At 28.4% G+C, this 21,873-nt stretch overlaps 1 protein-coding gene across 2 annotated transcripts in view; it reads right to left on the bottom strand.

The window, feature by feature from the left end:
* Window positions 1-4,395: 4,395 nt before the first annotated feature.
* Window positions 4,396-21,873, bottom strand: part of alphaCOP (coatomer subunit alpha) — a 35,874-nt gene continuing 18,396 nt past the window's right edge. Inside the window, exons 9-14 of one of the 2 annotated variants that reach the window (XM_087164520.1) lie at window positions 20,738-20,884; window positions 18,311-18,397; window positions 16,944-17,129; window positions 15,442-15,712; window positions 11,031-11,045; window positions 4,396-5,710 (exon numbers count right to left, since the gene is read on the bottom strand). In XM_087164520.1, coding sequence (XP_087020646.1) covers window positions 4,584-5,710; window positions 11,031-11,045; window positions 15,442-15,712; window positions 16,944-17,129; window positions 18,311-18,397; window positions 20,738-20,884 — 1,833 coding nt within the window. In that variant the 3' untranslated portion in view covers window positions 4,396-4,583. The remainder of the gene's footprint in view (window positions 5,711-11,030; window positions 11,046-15,441; window positions 15,713-16,943; window positions 17,130-18,310; window positions 18,398-20,737; window positions 20,885-21,873) is intronic. The other variant, XM_087164521.1, reaches the window with a different exon arrangement.

Consider the following 21,873-nt stretch of genomic DNA (forward strand, 5'->3'; position numbering starts at 1 on the left):
TCCAAAATTACAAAGCTACGGAATTGAACATTGATCTACGTAAATTCAGAATTGAGTTGGCTTTTTAACTCCGGTTATAAATTGAAATAAAATGTGCAGCCCATTTTCTTATTACTATTTTTTTTTAAGTTTCTTTTAGCAAGTAGAAAAAATGTTCAACAGAGAGTCAATCTCGGTAAAAAAAAAATTAATGTTAAATTAAATAAAAATATATTTCAGAAAATCTATTTTCTTGTGAGTTTTGCATTCATTTACTGATAAAGATCGTTTGAAACAACATATTGCTAGTAAAATACCGTCCGCACAGATTGTGGTTTTAATTTTCTAAACCAAATAAATAAAAAAGTGAAAAGAATAAAATTAATATATGAACCCCGGAAACATTTTAAGTTGCAAAATTAACAAAACAAAAAAACACAGATAAGACAGTTATTTGAAAAAGTAAAAAAAAAAAAAAAAAAAAAAAAAAAAAAAAAAAAAGATACCGGAATTCAATTTTCCTTCCATTTTTAATATTTTTTTTTTTAAGTATTTATTTATTTATTCTTTATTCAGTATGTTTAAAAAGGAAATATGTTAGATAGAATTTTTAATATCCTTTTTTAAAAACAATTGGAATCGTCTTACTTTTTTCCAGAAACTACCAAAGTATTACTCGAATATTTGTCAGTTTTAGAATCATTCGTTTTTTTTAGAAGAAATTTTTTAAAAAAATTCTCGTAAAAATATCTAAAAGTTGGTTAGGTTTTTCTTGAATCAAATAAAAATGATTCTATAAACTAAATAAAATTTTGGATCCTGCAAGTATACAGGAGTAGTAAACTTGTACAGGTATACCATACAGAATAAAATACTGAGACTTAATAATCAAAATACTTAATATTAAAACGTTATTTTATATTATTATTATTATTATACACTAAGCTTTAAAATATTGTGTTTTATTTAAGCGATATTAAAATCAATTTTAAAAACAGACATTATATTATACAAGATCTTACCTACCTTATGTTGTCGTTGTTGTTGTTGTTAATTTACGTCGCACTAGAGCTGCACAATGGGCTATTGGCGACGGTCTGGGAAACATCCCTGAGGATGATCCGAAGACATGCCATCACAATTTTGATCCTCTGCGGAGGGGAACCTACCTTATGATCTTACCGAATTTGTGGTCCCGCAGTGGACTGATCGTTAAGACACGGTTCCCAGCAGATCACCGAAGTCAAGCATCACTGGCTGCGGTCAGTGTGCGGGTGGGTGACCACTTGGTTCAGTCTGCGTAGGGACATTGCGGCATTGCATCAGTGTGCGGCATTGGTCCTCGTTAAGCTGTTCTACCGTAAAGGGCTCGACTTCGCGTGCAGGTCGTCGAGCTACCGAAGTGGGGGTGCCATCCTCTCTGCAGAGGATCAAAATTGTGATGGCATGTCTTCGGATCCTCCTCAGGGATGCTTCCCAGACCGTCGCCAATAGCCCATTGTGCAGCTCTAGTGCGACGTAAGTTAACAACAACAACCGAATTTGTGTATTTCGATTTCAAATCTGAAACTAGCTTTGTTTCGAAAGTGACAGATTTTTTGTTTTTATTATGAATTTCTTCGTTATAAATGATATTTTTAGTTTATTATTTGTCTGAATGTGCTGATTTATAAAGAAAGCAAGGGTATACGTATACATTTGTCTGCGCCTTTGAAAATAACATATAGACGAAATACCTAAGACTTTGACGTATCGACGGATTTAACGTGCATTAGTCACCAGTTACTACACGGGGGTCTTCGGTCGGCGAGGATCGAACCTACGACCTCTTGAACATGGATCCAGTGCCCTACCAACCAGGCTACCCCGACCTTGTGTAACAATCTATTTTTTATAACCGTCGTTGAACAGCCGGCCCAAGTTTTTGGGGTTTACGACTACTTACGTTCAACTCCGTAGCCTTGTAATTTTGAACCCAATCAAGAAGACAAGGAAACTGCTGGATCGAGTATTGGGAGAAATTTGCCTTCGTGGAGGACTTTTAGATGGAATTAACCTAAATTTGCGTTACATGGAGAGGAAGATCACGAGAACCTCACACGCTTAGCCTGACGGCAAGGGGACTGTAACCCATCCGATACCTGATCCGTCTATCACTGAGGATATTTCACGTCAGCACTGTGGTCGGTGCAAGCCGGATGGACTGGTTGTTGTTGTTGTTCATTTACGTCGCACTAGAGCTGCACAATGGGCTATTGGCGACGGTCTTGGAAACATCCATGAGGATGATCCGAAGACATGCCATCACAATTTTGATCCTCTGCAGAGGGGATGGCACCCCCGCTTCGGTAGCCCGACGACCTGCACGCGAAGTCGAGCACGTTACGGTAGCAGAGTTTAACGAGGACCAATACCGCACACCCTCGGTCCCTACGCAGACTGATCCAAGTGGTCACCGGATGGACTGGAATGGATGGTTGCATCGACTGGGACTCGAACCCGGTTCACCTCATTGGAAGGCGAATGCTCTATCCCCTGAGCCATCGCAGCTCATATAAAAACATTTTAGAGAAATCAGGGTGCGTAGCCAAATCTTTCAACCAAAAATAAGCACCTTTTAAGTACCGTTTAGGCACTCAAAAATATTTTTAGGCACATTATCAAAACGCAAAATAATAATCAAAGACTTAACATAAACATGATAAAATAGCTACTTTCTGACAAAGAACTCTTTTCTTCATTATATTAGTCATTAAAAAATGATCAAGAGATTTTTCGGTTAGATATAAGAGGGTGAAAAATGAAGCTTGAAATTGAGAATATCTTGCAAAATGCAGCAGAGTTGCACATGAGAGTGCAAGAATCTCACCGAACCTAGCTCAGTAGATGCACTTGCAGACTCACAAGTATTTCATAAAACATGTAAAATGATTGGTGCTTTCATACGCTATGGATTTTGATTGAATGAATTGTTAAAACATAGTACATGTGAAAGATCGACATGGTAAGGAAAAAATCTCATTTTCGAAAAGGGAAAATAAAGCACTTTGTAAAAACACCCAATTAAAAAAGCACCTCTATCGGCTTTTAAAGAATGAAAATCAAAAATAGGCACCTTTAAGCACTTTTTAAAAAAGCTACGCACCATGTTATAAATAATTTAAACGTAAGTATAAATGTTAGAAAATAATAGGATGAGGTATTTAAGCTCTTACAAAAGTCTGTCTATAAATATGATGCAATTTTGATTTTACAACCACTGGTTAAAATCATCTGTTGATAGATTTAAATTTGGCGAGTATGAAAGCTGCGTGTTTTTTTTTTTAAATCATTATAAATTAAACTGCCAAAACCATTCAACACAACCGAAACAAATTTCTCCAAACGATAAACCATTTTCAGACACTAAATTCTAAATTTGTATCTCTTTTCACCAATAAAATATAATATTTTTCAAAACAGGTTTTAATTGACTTTAACTCTCTCCAGTGTAGAAAAATTTTGAAACTAGCAAAAAACTTTCAAGACAGCCAGCCTGTGAGTGATTGCAACCAGCGATTCTGAATTCTAATAAAAGAGATAAACTTGAACACTGTGTTGTTTAGAAGAGGATAGTGGAAGCTAAAAATCAATAAGTAAAAAATTCTACACTTTTAGTAGTTTAAAAAATTTTTGAAATAAGTGTTGCAAGTCTGGCAAACAGACTAAACTCAAACTAATTTACTTTTTGAAGTGATACTTCTTATGCAACTTCCAACAAGGTTGCGTTAAACGTTTAACGCTACATTTTAATTGGCTGGGAAATCACGTGGTAGGATCCAGTTTTCCCTCATTCATTTCCACATTGTTTTGGTTCTCACTAGCATAAAAATAATAAAAGTATTGTTTTTCGATAAATATTTTAGTTTGATTTGATACACATATAATTTAATTGGGTAGTATTGTTTATTTTCAAACTTAGTGGATAACAATTGTAAAAAATGAGTGAAAACAATCCCACGGACAATGCAACGGATTTAAGGTTATGTCAAAGTACGTCTCTTGTGAATATCAATTGATTGTTAGGTTTTCTCTTCTGAAATTACATTATGATGCATTCACATACATTATTAATACAAATACATTTTCCAGGGCGAGACGATGAGGCAACCACAAGCACTGGTTCAAGAGGTCCACGAGGGAAAAATGCACAATATTACCGTGATTACAGAGCACGGAAGCGAGCGGAGCAGGAAAAAGAGTCGTTGAATAGAACTAGTGATCCTTCTACGACTGCTGATTCTTCTACAATTAACGTCGCAGGTTGCGAAGTTTAACTTCTTCCGCGCAGAGGGACTCCACACACTATTTTTTTTTTTTAATATGTCAGAATTTCTCTCCTTTTGTAATGAGACACATTTAGAACAAAAAAACTAATTCTAGAATAAAGTTTTTATTTAAGTCAAAACACAAAAAATAAGACATGATAATAACAAAGGATTGGAATACAGCACTTAAATATAATGATCATTTAGAGAAAATATATATATACACATTCAGTCATTTCTTAACAAGTCCCACAAATTATCTTTTTTTATCCTAATACAGCAAAATTAGTAAAACTTTTAACGGAATTGTAATGGACTAATTCTGAGTCCAATGGTGTCTTTACCAACTTCAGCAACACTGCAAACTTTACAGACACTTCCCTTATATTCAGGGAAATAACTTGATTGACACAATGGACACTTAACTTCAGGTTTTCCTCGATAAATAGGCTTGTAGGAATGACCACAAATTGCGAAGGGGTTATGCTCATCGTATAACAGTTGGTGCTGGTCAACAGGATTCTTCTCACAAGCTTGTAGGATCTTACGCGTTTGTTGGGCAACTTCAGCTCTGGGGCCCAGTTCTAACAGCCTACGAGCAAACGATCCAGCTGTCTTATAATTTTTCAACTTGAAAAACAGATTGACCGCAGTACGAAGGGTCAATATCTGATGCACAGCTTCTAGCTTACAGTGGGTAAAATAAGCAGCCATCTCGCAAGTTCGCTTTTGTTGATCTAAGGTGTCTTTCGGCAGTCCCTTGCGTTCAAGTTCGAGCGACAAACCGAGGACGTATTCTCGGCATATTTCTAAGAGTTGCTGGGCTTCTGATATCTCCTGCTTACTTTCCACCAATAGCAGTGGGATGCTCAACAGCAGTGTTCTAAATCTCTCTATCGCTTCTTGAAACTTGCCAGAAGTTGTCAACTGATAGCAAGATTGGAGCCTATCAATTAGGGTTGTCAACTTCAATGCAACCGCTGGAACACCATTCTTCACTCCGCTAGGTTCATTCCAATTGCGAAGCATGTAGCTATTGAGTGACGGAAGTATAGATGTAGCTTGATAGGAAGTGTGACTACCAGTATATGTGATCATAAAAGCTTGCTTGTAAGGTTCAAAGTTGACAACACCAATTTGGTCGTGCAGCAGACGGAAAGCGGTTTCAAAGGATCCAGCAAGGATGTGGTCAACGGGTAGTTTGGAGTTGTTGACCCAAGTTTGGGTGGGTGCAACACCTTGAGTGGGTGCAACAAAGTAACCTTCCTCCCCTGAAGATGTTGCTCCAGCACTAGTTTCCAATTCAGGAGGAAGCTCTAAATCTTCATCTTCAATGTCCCATCCACCTTCTTTGGTGTCACTTTCCACAATAGAATCAACATTTCCATCCTCATCCAATATGAGATCAGCATCATCGCCCCAACCTGAAACAGTTATGTGCATTTTTAGAAGTTGAAAATCTTGTTCAACCTTTTTAGGTCAAGCAAATAAATTTTATAAAATGTGGTATTATTTTCCTTGAAATATGCTTACATTTCATTCAAAAAATTTCATGAATAAAAAATTATATTTCATTTAAGAAATAAAATGGGACGAATAGGTCCCATTCACCAAATCAATGAACAAACCATTTAGTTAAACGCTTGTTGTTTTTTTTTAAATAATTTTATTTACTGACTTGCAACTTTAATCCATCATAAAAACACAATGATAAATCTCAAAAGGAATAATTATACATTTCAAAACATTTCATTTGTCATAACCATTTTAAATTTTAAAAAAACTTTAATAGCTTAAAAATTTCTCAACAGAAAGTGTTTACTCCAATTGAATTACTATTAATTTTTGGGTGTCTGAAGAACCCTTGGCAATAGCAGAAAAATAAAGTTAGTGAAAAATATACATTACAGTGTTGGTAAAAAAAAAATATTGATTGAAAGGGTGCACTCTTGTACCTTCGGCTGAAAATGGGTTAAAAACTTATTTTTAAAAAATTTCATTTTGAGAACATAATGTTTAAAGAAACTTCATTTAAGAATGAATTATTTTAAATTATTTAATGCTATGAACTATTTCAAATTATTAAAGAATTTACCTTAATTTGACTTTTCAGTTAAAGAATTTTCTTTGGTTATCGTTGGTTTGGTTTACTTTGGTTGAAATTTACTTTGGTTTTTACATGAAAATGGAAAAGAAAAAAAATCTCATTTACCAAAAGAGAAAATGCTTGATTTTCCAAAAATCAAACATTTTTTTTAAATCACCCAATGAAAAAAATCACCTTCAAGGGCTTTTAAAAAACGAAAATCGAAAATAAGCACCTTTAAGCACTTTTTAAGAAATGCTACGCACCATGCTTAAAGAAAACTAATGTTCAAGTGATTTAGATTTTTAAATTATTTATTTTGGTAAAATTAACTTCTGTAAGAATTGGTCTATTTTTAATGAAGCTGAGATCATATGATGCTAAATACATTGTTAATTAATTCAGTTATTAAACAGTTATATGTGATTTATTTAACAAATTAACAATTGGATTATAAGAGTAAGTATTGGATTAACATTACTCATGAGACCACATTGCCACCAACACACTGTTAATTGCAAAATTATACAGCCTTAATTTCCATGACCATCTTGGCTAACAATAACTGTTATATAAGTGTTTTCCTTTTTTTAAAAAAAAATATCATGAAAATGATATAAATCATATGACGAAAATACTTAAATAAATCATATGAAATCATACGGCTATCAAGCAGTTTTTTTTTTTTTTAAGTTCTAAAAAAAATTTTTATAAAATTATTTAACTTAAGTTTGAATTAAGAACTTGTGTAATTTAAACTGTAAGTTGAAGATGTGTGTATTGTTGCTAATTTTAAAAACTACCATTTATTTTTATTTTGTAATTATAATTCTCTTTACTTCATTTTTTCCAAAAACAATATTGTTTTTTAAAATTTCCTTTTGTAAAAGAAATAGGTATAGATTAATTATTTTGAGTTTGCATCAACTGTTCTATAAAAAATTTAAAAGCCGAAAAATCTAGGACTAAATCTTTTATAATCTAAATCATATAACCCAGAAATATTGATTTCTTGAGTATATGTCTTATGGTTAAAGAATAAATCTGGTTATTAATAATAACTGGTTTTAATTCATAACAACCAACAGCTATTACTGGTAATAACTACCTACTAATAATCAGCGATTATTACTAATAATAATCAGCAATTTTCTTGAGTATAAGTGTTATGGTTGAAGTAATAAATCTGGTTATTATTGATAATAACTGGTTATAATTAATAATAACTACCTATTAATAATAATCAATGATTATTACTAATAATAACTAGCAATTATCCGCATTAACTAATTACATTGATCGTAACATATACATTAATAAATATGCACATTACACATATTTACATCATTAGACTAGTTTCTCATAATTTTCACAAAATATTAAACTGAATTCTATTTTAACCATAAGAAAAAAAACTTATAAAACTAAATCAAGAAGTATAACTGGTTAAAACCATAGAGTTATAAATAAGAAGGAGTGGGCATTCCTCCCCTTCCCTATTGGAGCGAGTGAAGTAACTGTCAAGTAGCGGCGGCCATGTTGGTATAACCAGAAACTTCGCGGAGCCGCTCAGGTTTCAAGAGGAAGAGTTAGGTTGTTTTTGATCTTTTCTCTTATGATTGGAAAATTTCGAAAACGAGATGGAAATAGTTTTGTTGTTAATACATAACACCTTTTTTCAACATTAGTTTCTTTTCTTCTTCCCAAAAAATAACGTTTTAAGATAGCTCTATTTTACAACTGAATTAAAAAAAGAACTTTACAGCAGTATTCGGGAACATAGATTCCTTTATATTTTATCTAGGCATTAAAAGTAATATATTATTGTTATTTAAGGGGGCAGCTTTCGAATTAAAAATTTATTTGAAGAATATCACATGAAAACCACACTATTTTGAATACAAACAAAATAATATGAAACGCACTTTTTTTCAAAGTTAGAATATTTAAAGGGAAAAATATTGGTTTGTGCTTAAAGAATAGCAATAATCAACATTGAGCCATTTGAGCAAACACTTGGGTAATAAAACTAGTCCATAACCTACTGTTTATTACTAAGCAGAGAAGTCTAATTTCTTTTTCTTTTGCAAAGCACTTCATCATATGAAGTGTACAAAACTGTAATTTGCAAATAGTAACGTAAAATAACTGTGTATTAATTTTTAAAGGTAAATACCCAGAGTATTTAATATTTAGGAATATTTATTTTCCAATTGAGGTTTAAACTCCACTCATGAAATGCTCTATCTCATTGACAAAATACATGAAGTGGTGAGCAAATAAATGCTCTATAATAAATGCCCAGACATTATTATCTATAATGAATGCTCTATAATAAATTAAAGCTTTGGCACAGCAATTGAGACGTTAGTAGAGGAAGGTGGAGGCTCAGATGAAACAAATTTTTAGGAACTTTAAAAGATAAAATGAATACTAAAGCCTTTTTAAGGCTCATAGAAATCCTGCAAAATACAAGATTTAAATGTCAACACTTTGAAAGTACAATGAGTAAATATATAATTACTTGCTGATTTTAGCAGGGTTTGAAAAAACCCAACCCGGCTGGGTTTTATTAAAAAAACCCGGGGAAAATTGGGTTTCTTCATTTAGTGCTCATAAACTTTAAGTTTTACTGTGTAAATATTTCTATTTATTAAAAAGCGTCGTATAAGCTTAAAAATATAAATAAATCCAAAAAGTTATTTTAATTTTGTTATGTATTTTATATTAAGTTTAAATAACGCATTATCACTAATATATGTTTGAATCTTTTTTAGTTTCAAGTACATACTGTTTCACTATTTTTAACTCAAGCATTGTAAAATATAAATGCAGTAGTATAAAAGGAACAAGTTTATTAATCTTTTTGTTTTTACACACATTTATATATTATATTTATTAAACATACACACACATATATATATATTATAAAATTATAATCTGTAAATATTTATAATCAGTAAAAACTAAAATTTCAACTGACATATAACAAAATAAAAAACTGAAATAAATATTTAATGGTCTTCCATGTTTTTATAATAAGATTAATAGAAAGTGAAATTAAAATTACATATAATTATAAAGAGTATCAGTTACTTGTCCCATTTTTTTCAAATAATTAACCCTAAGAAAATTATTTCATTTTTAGATAAATAATTTTAAAAAGGTCTCTTATAAAAAGTTTTAGCTTACTTTTTTAAAGTCAGAAAATAAAACTGTTTAAATATGTTAATGTATCACTTAGTAAAAAAAAAAAAAAATTGTTTCTTTTCAATTTTTTTGAACATATGAATTAATAATTATAACCTGTTTATTAATATATAAAGCATGCAACTATATTTGAAAAATTTATCTTTTCAGACTGTATTATTTAAATTTCTATTTGATTTAATATCATTTAAATATTATTTTTTGAAAAAACCCACTTAAAGTTCTCAATAGTACTACAAAATTATAAGATTCGAGTTTCTTTTATTTTACAAATATTAAAAACTTAATCAGACAAATTTATGCTGCATAATAAATTATATATAAGTAAATGTGCAACACTAACTTTTAATAAAAGCATTACTATAAACTTTTTTTATTATTTTTTTTTTTAAAAACCCGCTTATCGTTCCAAGTGGGTTTTTTCAAGGTGGGCCCGTTTGGCGAACCCTGCTTTTTAGGAAAGAGAGTTATGTTAAAGGAATTATATTAAAAAAACAACCAAAAATTTAAATTACTTTTAATAAATACAATAATTTAAATTATATAAAATTGTTAAAAGAAACACACAATTTTTTCTAGAACATTTTAGAACTAGGTTTGAAGAATGTTTAAACACATACAGCTCTAGTTCAACGAAGTTCGATTTGTTTTGGTTGTACCAATATGGCGCCGCGGTTGCGGTTAAGGCTTCACGAGTTTACGGGCATGCCGTCTCCTCTTATTTATTACTCTATGGTTAAAACACAAACATTTATTATAGATTCTTGAATGTTAAAGCTTAAAAAAAAATTGCTGCACTTTTATTTGATTACATTTATTCACTTTTTTCATAAAATAATATATATTTTTAAAAAAATAATATATAAAGTAATAAAATTTTAAGTCATTAAATATTAGAAAACCAGATTTTGCAAATTTAAAACTATGATGTAAATTGCAACAAATTATATTTTTCTACAACAATCAATAACAATTACTATCGGCAATCTTGCATTTGTATTTATTTATTTCAATCCAAGGCAATATTCATAGTTCATTGAAATTAAATACACAAAAGTAAAATGTTATTATACTATGCCAAATAAAAACTTATGATGCATACTCAATGTAACAAAACCAAAAATCGCTAAAAATTACATCCGATAGAAACATAAAAGGAAAAAAAACAAGGTAACAAAATTGAAAAAAGAAATAAAAGGGCACTAGCATCTTTGGTTTGTGAAACACATTTTTTTTTTAAGATAAACACCCAAAAAAATTTTAAACAGTTAGCATTATGAATAATTAGACTTAACTCAGAATGAAAAGCTACACCTAGTTGAGTAATTATCACTAAACAGGAACAAATTGATGCTTTACACAAAAGGCATGCATAAGCTAAGCGAACAAATATCTTTTTTTCTTTTTAAAATTTAGCAGAAGCAATATTTATGCACATAAAGTCTTACCTCTCAGCATGCTGTCTATAAAAACAAAAATTAATGATATAGAAATTGGCTTGCTATGATTTAAATATATGGTTTTTTTTAAAAAAATTCTACAAATTTGGTAAGATTAAAATAATAAACATGCTTAAAACAGTAATAAATGAACTTTAATATTAGGAAACAACTTCTTTTGGAATAAAATTTTTAAATTCATACACTGTTGTATTAGCTTCTGGTTAACTTTAATAAAACAAAGTATAGAAAAGAGCTTCTATGTGTATTAAGTGACAAATGATTTAAAATTTATGTCTTTGAAAACAAATAACAGTTTAAAAAATAACAGTTTTAAAAAATAACAGTTTTAAAAAATATCAGTTTTAAAAAATATCAGTTTTAAAAAATATCAGTTTTAAAAAATAACAGTTTTAAAAAATAACAGTTTTAAAAAATAACAGTTTTAAAAAATAACATTTTTAAAAAAATATGTTTTAAAAAAAAGTTTAAAAAAATAACAGTTTAAAACACAGTTTAAAAAAATAACAGTAATAGTAAATTATAGAAACTAAAATATAGACTAGATTTAAAAAAAGGAACATTAAATAAACTATGAAAAGATATAATTTTGATATCTTTTAAAACTGGTGGCATTAAAACATTTTTTAACATTCATTGAACACACAATTTCATATATTTTTTTTTTGCTTTATTAATGAAAAATACATTAAATCAAAATGATTCATAACAAACTTTATTTAGAATGTGCTAATTTCAAATTAATTTGAACATGTGTTAATAAAAGATTTTTCTAACTGAATCCTTGAACTTTTAGAAATAGATCTTTTGTGTTAAATGTATAATTATTTCTATACAATATATATTAAGAATATAGTTAACTTAATAATTGAAAATTATCGTACATATCAAAACTTTAGATGCTAGAAAACCAATTGTAAAATTTCTAATCCAATGAGATTGCAATAAGATGGGTATGAAAATTAAACTGATTGGTCAATTTTTTTACTTATATTGGTGAGTGTTCGTAAGCAATTACCGTTTAAAAAAATAATTCTTAAATTTTTTAGTTTTCTCCAATTTTTCCAGGTCTAATTTGTAACCAATGACAAATTAGATATATTTATTATTATTATTAATTTTTCAGTTGTTCCTTATGCTTATGCATAAAATACATAACAAAACACTTACATTCACCATCAAGTTCATAAAGTTTTAAAAAGCTCATTGCAAGATTAAATGGTTTTGTTTTTTTTTAGGGGGGGGGAGATCCGATTTTTAAAACTAATTCAAATTAATTCATCTTCCCAGACTTTTCGGGCAATTTAGACAAATTCCATGACATTTCAAAGATTTTTCCACATGGATAAAATTTCCTAACTTTTTTTTGTTCTACCTAATTTCACTGTTCAGTGGCCACCCTCTGCATTTGGCATATCAACTACATTTTGAAATTAATGTTTTGACATTAGTTTTTTAAAATTAAAACTTTAATAATGAATATTAACCATCAAGAATCTTACAGCTATGACGCTATTGCTGTTTCAACTAATGCTATGCTAATTATATATATATATATATATATATATATATATATATATATATATATATATATATATATATATATATATATATATATATATATATATATATAATACATATATATATATATATATATATATATATATATATATATATATATATATATATATATATATAATATATATATATATATATATATATATATATATATAATATATATATATATATATATAATATATATATATATATATATATATATATATATATATATATATATATATATATATATATATATATATAAGTGCGGATATAATCGTGTGGGCTGAAGAAAAGATTATATCTTTTCTTTTCCAGTTTTTTAATTAATATATATATATATATATATATAAATATATATATATATATATATATTTTTTTTTTTTTAATAAACTGTTGTTTGTTATTTTTTTACTTATTATTTCCCACCTATACTTCCCACCTACATTTCAAAGATTTTTCCACATGGATAAAATTTCCTAACTTTTTTTTGTTCTACCTAATTTCACTGTTCAGTGGCCACCCTCTGCATTTGGCATATCAACTACATTTTGAAATTAATGTTTTGACATTAGTTTTTTAAAATTAAAACTTTAATAATGAATATTAACCATCAAGAATCTTACAGCTATGACGCTATTGCTGTTTCAACTAATGCTATGCTAATTTATATATATATATATATATATATATATATATATATATATATATATATATATATATATATATATATATATATATATATATATATATATATATAATATATATATATATATATATATATATATAATATATATATATATATATATAATATATATATATATATATATATATATATAATATATATATATATATATATATATATATATATATATATATATATATATATATATATATATATAAGTGCGGATATAATCGTGTGGGCTGAAGAAAAGATCATATCTTTTCTTTTCCAGTTTTTTAATTAATATATATATATATATATATATATAAATATATATATATATATATACAGTGAAACCTCCGTTAAGCGGACATTCATGGAACCAAAAAATTTGTCCGTTTATGAGAGTTGTCCGTTTACGGGAAGGGTACCCTAATAACGAAATTTAACACCGTAAATTGTTTTTTGAATATTCTCAAAGATGTAGAAATAATTAAATAATATCTTCAAGGATACTGTAAATATCTACAAGAATATTTATTTAAACAATAAGAAAGATAAAAAAGAATATATAAAGAAGTTTGATATAAATACATAATTCTGGATGTAGCTACAGATAATAAATATAATTTTCCTATTAGCATAGATACTCAAGTTAGACAAATGATACCAAATAGGAGCGTACTGTCCTCAGTCCGTTTCAATTATTAGGTTCACATCCCCTTACACCTACTTATCATTTGATAGAGAACATGGCTAATACCTTCTTGGAAAATGAACCTCCCATGATTCACAGAAAAAAAAGTAATGCATACCTGTAAGTCATGAGGACCTATGGAGATGATTATTCACAATTTCTATTCACAAGCTATCAAGTGTCTGAATAAATGTTTCATTTATATAAACATCTCAAAGATTATACTTCTGTTCTCTTTTTTTTTTACCCCAGTTGCGTTAAATACAGTCTTCAAATTGATAAGAAAATTAAAGAAATTTTCAATGGGGAAGAAGCATTGAGAAAAGTCATTTCAACTTGAGGGGTCTCATAACCTGTGTGTTCCAGATGAAAAGATCAAAAGATGCCGATGTCAGAATTATTTCAGGAGTGCAGTACCATTTTCCCTCCTTTCCTTACAAAGATAAGGCAAGGTGACAGGAGAAAGATTGATTTTTCGGTGGTGAAATAGCTTAACAATACTTTTAGTTATGGATAAGGCAAAAAGTTTTATTTACATGCTTTAAAAATGGTGAAAAGTTGAATTTTTTTAGATTGTAATTTATTTAGAAAAAGTAGTGTCCGGTTTGTAGAGATAAAAAACAACGTTTCAGGACCAAAATTACTGTCCGCGTCCGGTTACGGGAGTGTCCGCTGTGCGGAGAATGTACGTAATGGTTTATTCACAGAAGATTCCCGGGGAATTAAAAATATGTCCGTATTGAGAGGTGTCCGTTTTGCAGGAGTGTCCATAACAGGAGGTTTCACTGTATATATTTTTTTTTTTTTAATAAACTGTTGTTTGTTATTTTTTTACTTATTATTTCCCACCTCCCTTTTTTTCATATGTCTATAATTTTTCTTTGTTTTATTCTTCATTTTTAACTTATATATATATATATATATATATATATATATATATATATATAGCACAATAAATAAATGTAAAAAGCACAAATAGAAAAAAATTCTAAAAAAAAAAAAATTTTATAAAAATTTGGGGAGGGGGGGATATAATCTCTTCATTAGCTCACACTATTATATCCACAAAAAGGAGTGCTTTCTAATATTGTATCAATATAACCAAATAAAAATATATCAATACAATAGTGTGAGGAGAACTCAAAAAAAAAATTTTGAAACCAAATAGAATCGAACACATTGAGTAATAAATATCACACAAAAACAGAAAATAATGAAATCTATATAAAAGAAATCTATAAAGCGAGTAGCGAATTCAAATGAACTTACATGAACAGGAAAATTTTCAAGAATGATTTAAAATATTTTCGTAATAAGATTGCCAGATTACAAAATATGAAAGCAGAAGCAAAAATAGAGGTATAAGCGAAAATAGAGGGATTTTGTTTCTTAGTGCATTCTTATTGCAGTACTGAAGAGCACTTGATTTGTTAGTTACCAAGAATTGATATATATATATGATATAGTAAGTTTTAGAATACCTTCAACTAGGTTATCATCAGGCATTTCTGCTGCGAGAGCCGTTTTACGAGTTCCAACAGCACCATCAAAGAATCCTTTTGAAACACTCAGTAATGGCCAGTTCTCTTCAGATTTGTTGATGGGGCAAGGCGGTTGAAGAAGAACTGCATTTGGATCTGGCTGAGGTAAGGTGATATCAGATTTTTCCATACTCTCTTTCAAGGATTCCACTTCTTCTTCTAAGCCATGTGTGACAGCACACAGATAGGCTACTGAAGTCTGCCCACAAGTCTGAAATAAATTTAAAAAGCATTTTGAAGGGGTGATTGTGACACCAAGTGAAAAACCCTGAAAGTTTTATGAGCAAAAACTCGATAACAAAATATCAATTTATATACTATTCGTATTTAAAATAATTTTTTTTAACTAAGATTTATAATTAAATTACCTTTGAATAAAGCACACTTTTATAGTAACTAATTTGAGAAAAAATTTAGTTCTTACAAGAATCATGATATCGGATTTTAAGAATGCGAAATCACAGTATTGAGTTTTAAAATCGTGTGAATATGAATTGCGATATTGGATTTAGGAAGGCGATAATACAAATCGCAATATCGGATTTTTGAAGTGAGTAAATACGAACATTATTTTTATATCCAGTGAATACGAAACAAACCACGATATTAATTTCAAAAACCTGTAAATACAAATTGCGAGGTTGAATTTTTTAATCCTACGAATCGAGATGCATTATTTTTAGATCACCTGAATACGATTCACAATGAATTATTTAAATCAGGTAAATACGAAAACTGATGTTCAATGTTAAAATCATGTGAATATGAATCGCGATATTAGCAGATTCCGGTGCAGTTTCAAATATTAAAACTGAAGAAAATCTGACAAACCACACAAAATATAATAATAATAATATTGCAGAAAAGTAACTTGTTTTGTTTAACGCAATTTGGCGAAGGTTTGAAAATTTAAATTTCATATTGTTAATTCTTACTTTAAATTTCAGATTGCAGTGAAAATTTTGTTGGATTATAAGTTTTAAATTGTAGTAAACTGTAGTTTTTAGTAACTAGAGAAATTAAGAAATAATACATTTTAAAATTTTATCATAAAAATTTAAAAATATATCAGACTGTGTAAGTCTGATATATTTTAAAATTTTTATGAAAAAATTTTATCATAAAACACACAATTAAAAAAAGCAACATTCATACAGTTAAAGTAACATGCTATATTTTCGGACCATTTGCTAAAAACTTACTAAGGGTTACTGCAAAAATAATAGGAAGAGTTTCGTAAGCACTGCTATCATATAAACAATGACAGAAAGTTTTATTATTGTCAGAAACACCAGCCTACTATGGTCATGCATGCAAATTAAATTTAATATATTTTTGATGAGGTAATTTTTAAAAAAATTACAATAGCAAATCTAAATTATTTATTCCCACAAGAATCAGAGAAAACAGAAACGAAAAAAAAGAAACATGAGTTTAGTTACCTTCAATATCTTAACTCGCTCAGCAACATCTCCAAGATATAAAGCATTCTGAAACTGTCCGCTAGTATCCTTTCGAATTTCTGCTATCTTCATCATCTTCCTCAATTTTTCCAAGTTTCCAGTAATTAGATACAGGAATGATAATTTGTCAAAATTTTTAGTTCTTTGGTATGCCATTTCAACTACCTAATAAATAAATCAGAACACAAAATTATAAATTATAATTTTATTAATAGGTGAGTATCTGCTTTGCTTTTTAGATATTTCCTTTTTTTAAAAAAAAAAGAAATCAGAATACTGTTATAACAATTTTCAGAAAACTTTTAGAGCGTTGTGAAATGAATGCTGCCAATATCATTAAACATAATGAACTTAAAAGTATTTCAATTTTCTTCTAGCAATTAAAATTCAAAATAAAACAATCAATTATATGCAATAATTATTTTATGTAACTTTTAAAAATTGCCTATTTATTTTCAAATATAATTAAACACAAATGAAGTCTCACTTTTGCATTTAAAAACCGAATAACTGAATGCACTTCTAAATCTGCAGGATTTCTGGTGACTGGTATGGTAAAAAACGAAACAGTATTACCATGCAACCAGTAGAAATGTAAAACCTAACAGCCGAGTAGTGGGACTTGCCAAGAGTTGTCAAACTTGAACTAACGCCACTCGACACTAGTGCAATCTTCTGGGACCCTGAACCAGCCTTGGGAATTTCACCCACCACATCAAGGCATCTATATTCAAGCTCTATGGCAAAATTGCCCATGAGCAATGGTGCAACTTGGATGGTCAGAGACAAGCTAAAGAGCTGAATCATGACTGTCCTAGTACATCTGTACATCAAAAAGAGCTTCTTAAGCTAAACAGGAACAGTTTGAGGAAGATCATCGGCTTTCTCACTGGACACTGCATCCTCAGGAGACACCTATACATTATGGGTATTGAATCTAATCCTCTTCGTAGAGGTTGCCATTTTGAAAAGGAGACTTCACGACACATACTTTGTGAGTGTAAGATCTACATTGCTCAAAGATTTGAGCATTTAGGGCAACATTGCATTAAGGCCTGGGAACTGCAAGGCGTTCTTGTTAGGTGTTTGCGGAACTTCATTCCAGCCCTAAGGCTCTCTTGTTAATCCTGATTTAGGGTTTGGGTAAAATAGACCTCAGGTCGATGTGCACTGTTCTTTGGAGCTGCCCAACCACTAAGTCTAACGCCACTCGACAGGATGTGCGGATAAGATGTGAAATCCATTCTTACTTTAAAAATGACACTCATATTACCAGAATAAGAACACAAATTCTGATTAATGGATTATATTCAAGAGGCTTAATTTAGAACAAAATTCTAAATTACCTGATGGTTGCCATGAAGTAGAGCAGCTTCACCAAGCTTATCCCAGCATGCTTTATCATCCAGGATCCTAGCAGCATCAAGAGCAACCTATAAAGAAAAAATACTAAGTTACTTTTACTGAACATGCCTGCTTCGAAAAATCTCATAATTTTTAGATGTCCTGCCAGGCATGTTAGTCTAGAAAATACAAGGCAAACAAAACTTATTTGGTCAAATAGAGTTTTCGATGAAAATTTATAAATTAACTCTTATTATTAATCCATCAAAAAAAATTATATAAAGTCAGCCCCATCTTTTATTTAAAGTGTTAGGTAAGCTTAATACTTCTTATTTATATTTTTATTTAAAGTATAAACAAGTATTAAATGATTATTAGTTAGTAACAAAGTGTAAGGTATTATTACCAAGAAAACAATAAAGCACTGATGGAATAAGTTCATATAATTATTATTAACAAAAAATGTTATAATCAGAATTACGTATTATCCGAAATACATGCCCTTTAACATTTTATTTTAAAATGATGTTCCTCTTGAATTTCTCAATTGCAATTCCTAGTTTTATATTAACTATTGTCTTATAAACAGAGACTAAAATAAAAAAAAAATTAATAAAAATAAATGTCAAATGAGAAAGAATAAGCAAACTTTGTTTCATAAGTTCTTAAATTATATTCAATTATAGCAAATATAATTTAATCTTAGCAAACATAATTGATTTTCCCTCTAATGCAGTTTATTTGCTTTTCACAGCTGTCAACACGGATGATAGAAATTCAGTAGATTTTACAAAATAATATAAATTTCCTGACAATTTTTGCATAATGTACTAAATATTCTACACATAGGAAATTTTAGGGACATTTTATAGCCATCAAAATAGAAAAATTGCAATATTTTCCAGTTATGATTGACATGAAATATACTTGAAATGCATGTTTACTCATAATCTTTAATGTCATTATGTTAACTCATAATTTTGAATAGTAAGAGACATTTAATTCATCAAAGATAGTGAAAAGATTTTTTAATTAATTTAAAAACAGAGTTCTGAATAAAAAATAAACTGAATATCTTTGAACAAAAAAAGTTTTTAACTGATTTCTACAAGAGAGACTCGCTTTATTATGTAGTAATACTTATCAGGGGGTGATTGTGAGTCCAACATAAAAATTCTGAAAATTTCTTTAGTAATATCAATAATGACGCATTTCAAAAATTAACGTCTTTATAAATTTAAATTATTGATATTTTCAAAACATGAAAATCTAAATAAATTATATGCAGCATAATTTAGATGAATAATTATGTATAAGTTTACTTTTATGTCTAATCGCATTTATTATTCTACTAGAAAAAATATTTACAAATGGAAGAGATGCCAAGTGTAAATTTTAGTTCTAATATTTCTAAATAAAATATACAAGAATTTTTATACATAAATGTGATGGATGATTTCTTGAAACTACCAGATTGCGGTTGGCGAAAAATCCGGAAATCCAGATATTTTCTGGAGCACGATCATATCTGACTTATTTAAATATTCGAAGAATAATCTTTGCAAAAATTCTATTTCAATAGGGATTTTCTTTAGGAAACTTACTCAATTTTAATGAATTTTTTAAAACGTATAAAAACCAAGAGATTTCTTATTGAACCAGTAGATCAGAAGAAACTGACAAAACTGGAAAATCCAGTAGATATGGTTATTAATGGTCAAATTTTGAGGGGCAATTCATTTGCAATTTATGTAATTTCTGATTAAATATTTAAATGCTCCATTGGGCATGTAAGGGTACATATACACACAAAATCTTTACAAGCAATATAATTTTAATATGGTATAACATTCCAGAGAATAAAGCATACCTGTTAACATTGGAGAAATAAAATAATGGAGATTTTACTGGCGACATTTTTTAGGCTACGAGTAAACTTTTGATACATCATGCATAATCATGTAAGTCAAAAAAAGAAATTAAGAATTGGAAATAAAAGCAATTACATTTAGCGAAGTAAAAAATATGCTTGTCTTATAAATCTTAATCTAAAGAAGATTTTTTTAAACCATTATTCAAAATTACTTAAACTATTAACACTCAACATACTGCATTACTAGCAATAGCACCTTCTGTTGGGGAATAAGAGATGTATTTTTTTGCCATTAGCAAATATTTTATTGCTAAAAAATTTTTTAAAAATTTCAAAAAATACGGAGAAATTTAAGAATTTAAGGGTAGACAGGAGATAGTCGTAAAATACAGGAGCCTTTGTTAAAAAAATAGGTGACTTGGCAGGTATGATATAGTATTAACATAGAGTTAAGACAAAGTATTAACATACTCTTAACCATGAATTCAAAATGAAATTCCTAAAGGGGAAAAAAAGGTATGTAAGGCTGTGTACGAAATATAAAATTGCTTCTTACCATAATATTACCACACTCTAATGCAAGAGCAAATCTAGTTTTTTCATCTTTTACAAAATGCAAGGCAACTTCTGGATAGCCTTTCTTTTGAAGATATGCAATGATGGACTGTCCAACTAATTTGGCATTCCTTACCATATGTAAAACCTAAGAATTTTTAAAATTACATTTAAACTTTTACACTGAATAAAACTATTAAATTCTAATAAATTAAAACACCAAACAATAATTTTTTTGTAAAACGAATGCCAGTGTGATTAATATTAAATCAAGTTTATATTCTTGTCATGCTGAAATATGCATAACATATTTCAAACATTCAAAATTAAAATTATTTTACTATTTAATACTTTTTCATTTTAATATTTAATAACCATTCAATAGTTCTGGTTTTGGTAAAAGTTTACATTTTTGGGCAAAAAGTAATCTAATCAAAAGTAACTACTAAAATAGTTAAACTTAATAAATAAAAACTTTAATAAATCAATTAAATAAATTAAAAAGGGGTTTGCCTTAATTTAATTCTCAATTTAAAAGTATAGGTTTAAAAGAAACAGTATTAAATGAAATTGATTAAACTCAATAATAAAATATATCAATTTAGTAACTTTAATAAATCCATTAAATAAAAGTAAAAAGATGTTTGCCTCAATTCAATTTTCAGTATAATAGCATAGGTTTAAAAGAAACAGTATTAAATGAAATTATTTAAACTAAATAATAAAAGGTTCAAAACTTTAATAAATCAATTAAATAGAAGTAAAATGAGGTTTGCCTTAATTGAATTTTTGATTTAAAATCATTGGTTGAAAAGAAACAGTATTAAATGAAATTATTTGAACTAAATAAAAGATTCAAAACTGTAATAAATCAATTACATAAAAGTAAAAAAAGGCTTGGTTTAGTTCAATTTTTGATCTAAAAGCATTGGTTTAGAAACAGAATTAAATGAAATTATTTAAATTAAATAATAAAAGATTTAAAACTTTAATAAATCAATTCAATAAAAGCAAAAAGTAGATTGCCTTAATTTAATTTTTGATGTAAAAAGCATTGGTTTAAAAGAAACAGTAAGTATCAAATGAAATTATTTGAACTAACTAATAAAAGATTCAAAACTTTAATAAATCAATTAA

Source organism: Parasteatoda tepidariorum, chromosome 5 (assembly GCF_982258835.1).
Source record: "Parasteatoda tepidariorum strain Cologne lab strain chromosome 5, Ptep-v5.0, whole genome shotgun sequence".
NCBI lineage: Eukaryota > Metazoa > Arthropoda > Arachnida > Araneae > Theridiidae > Parasteatoda > Parasteatoda tepidariorum.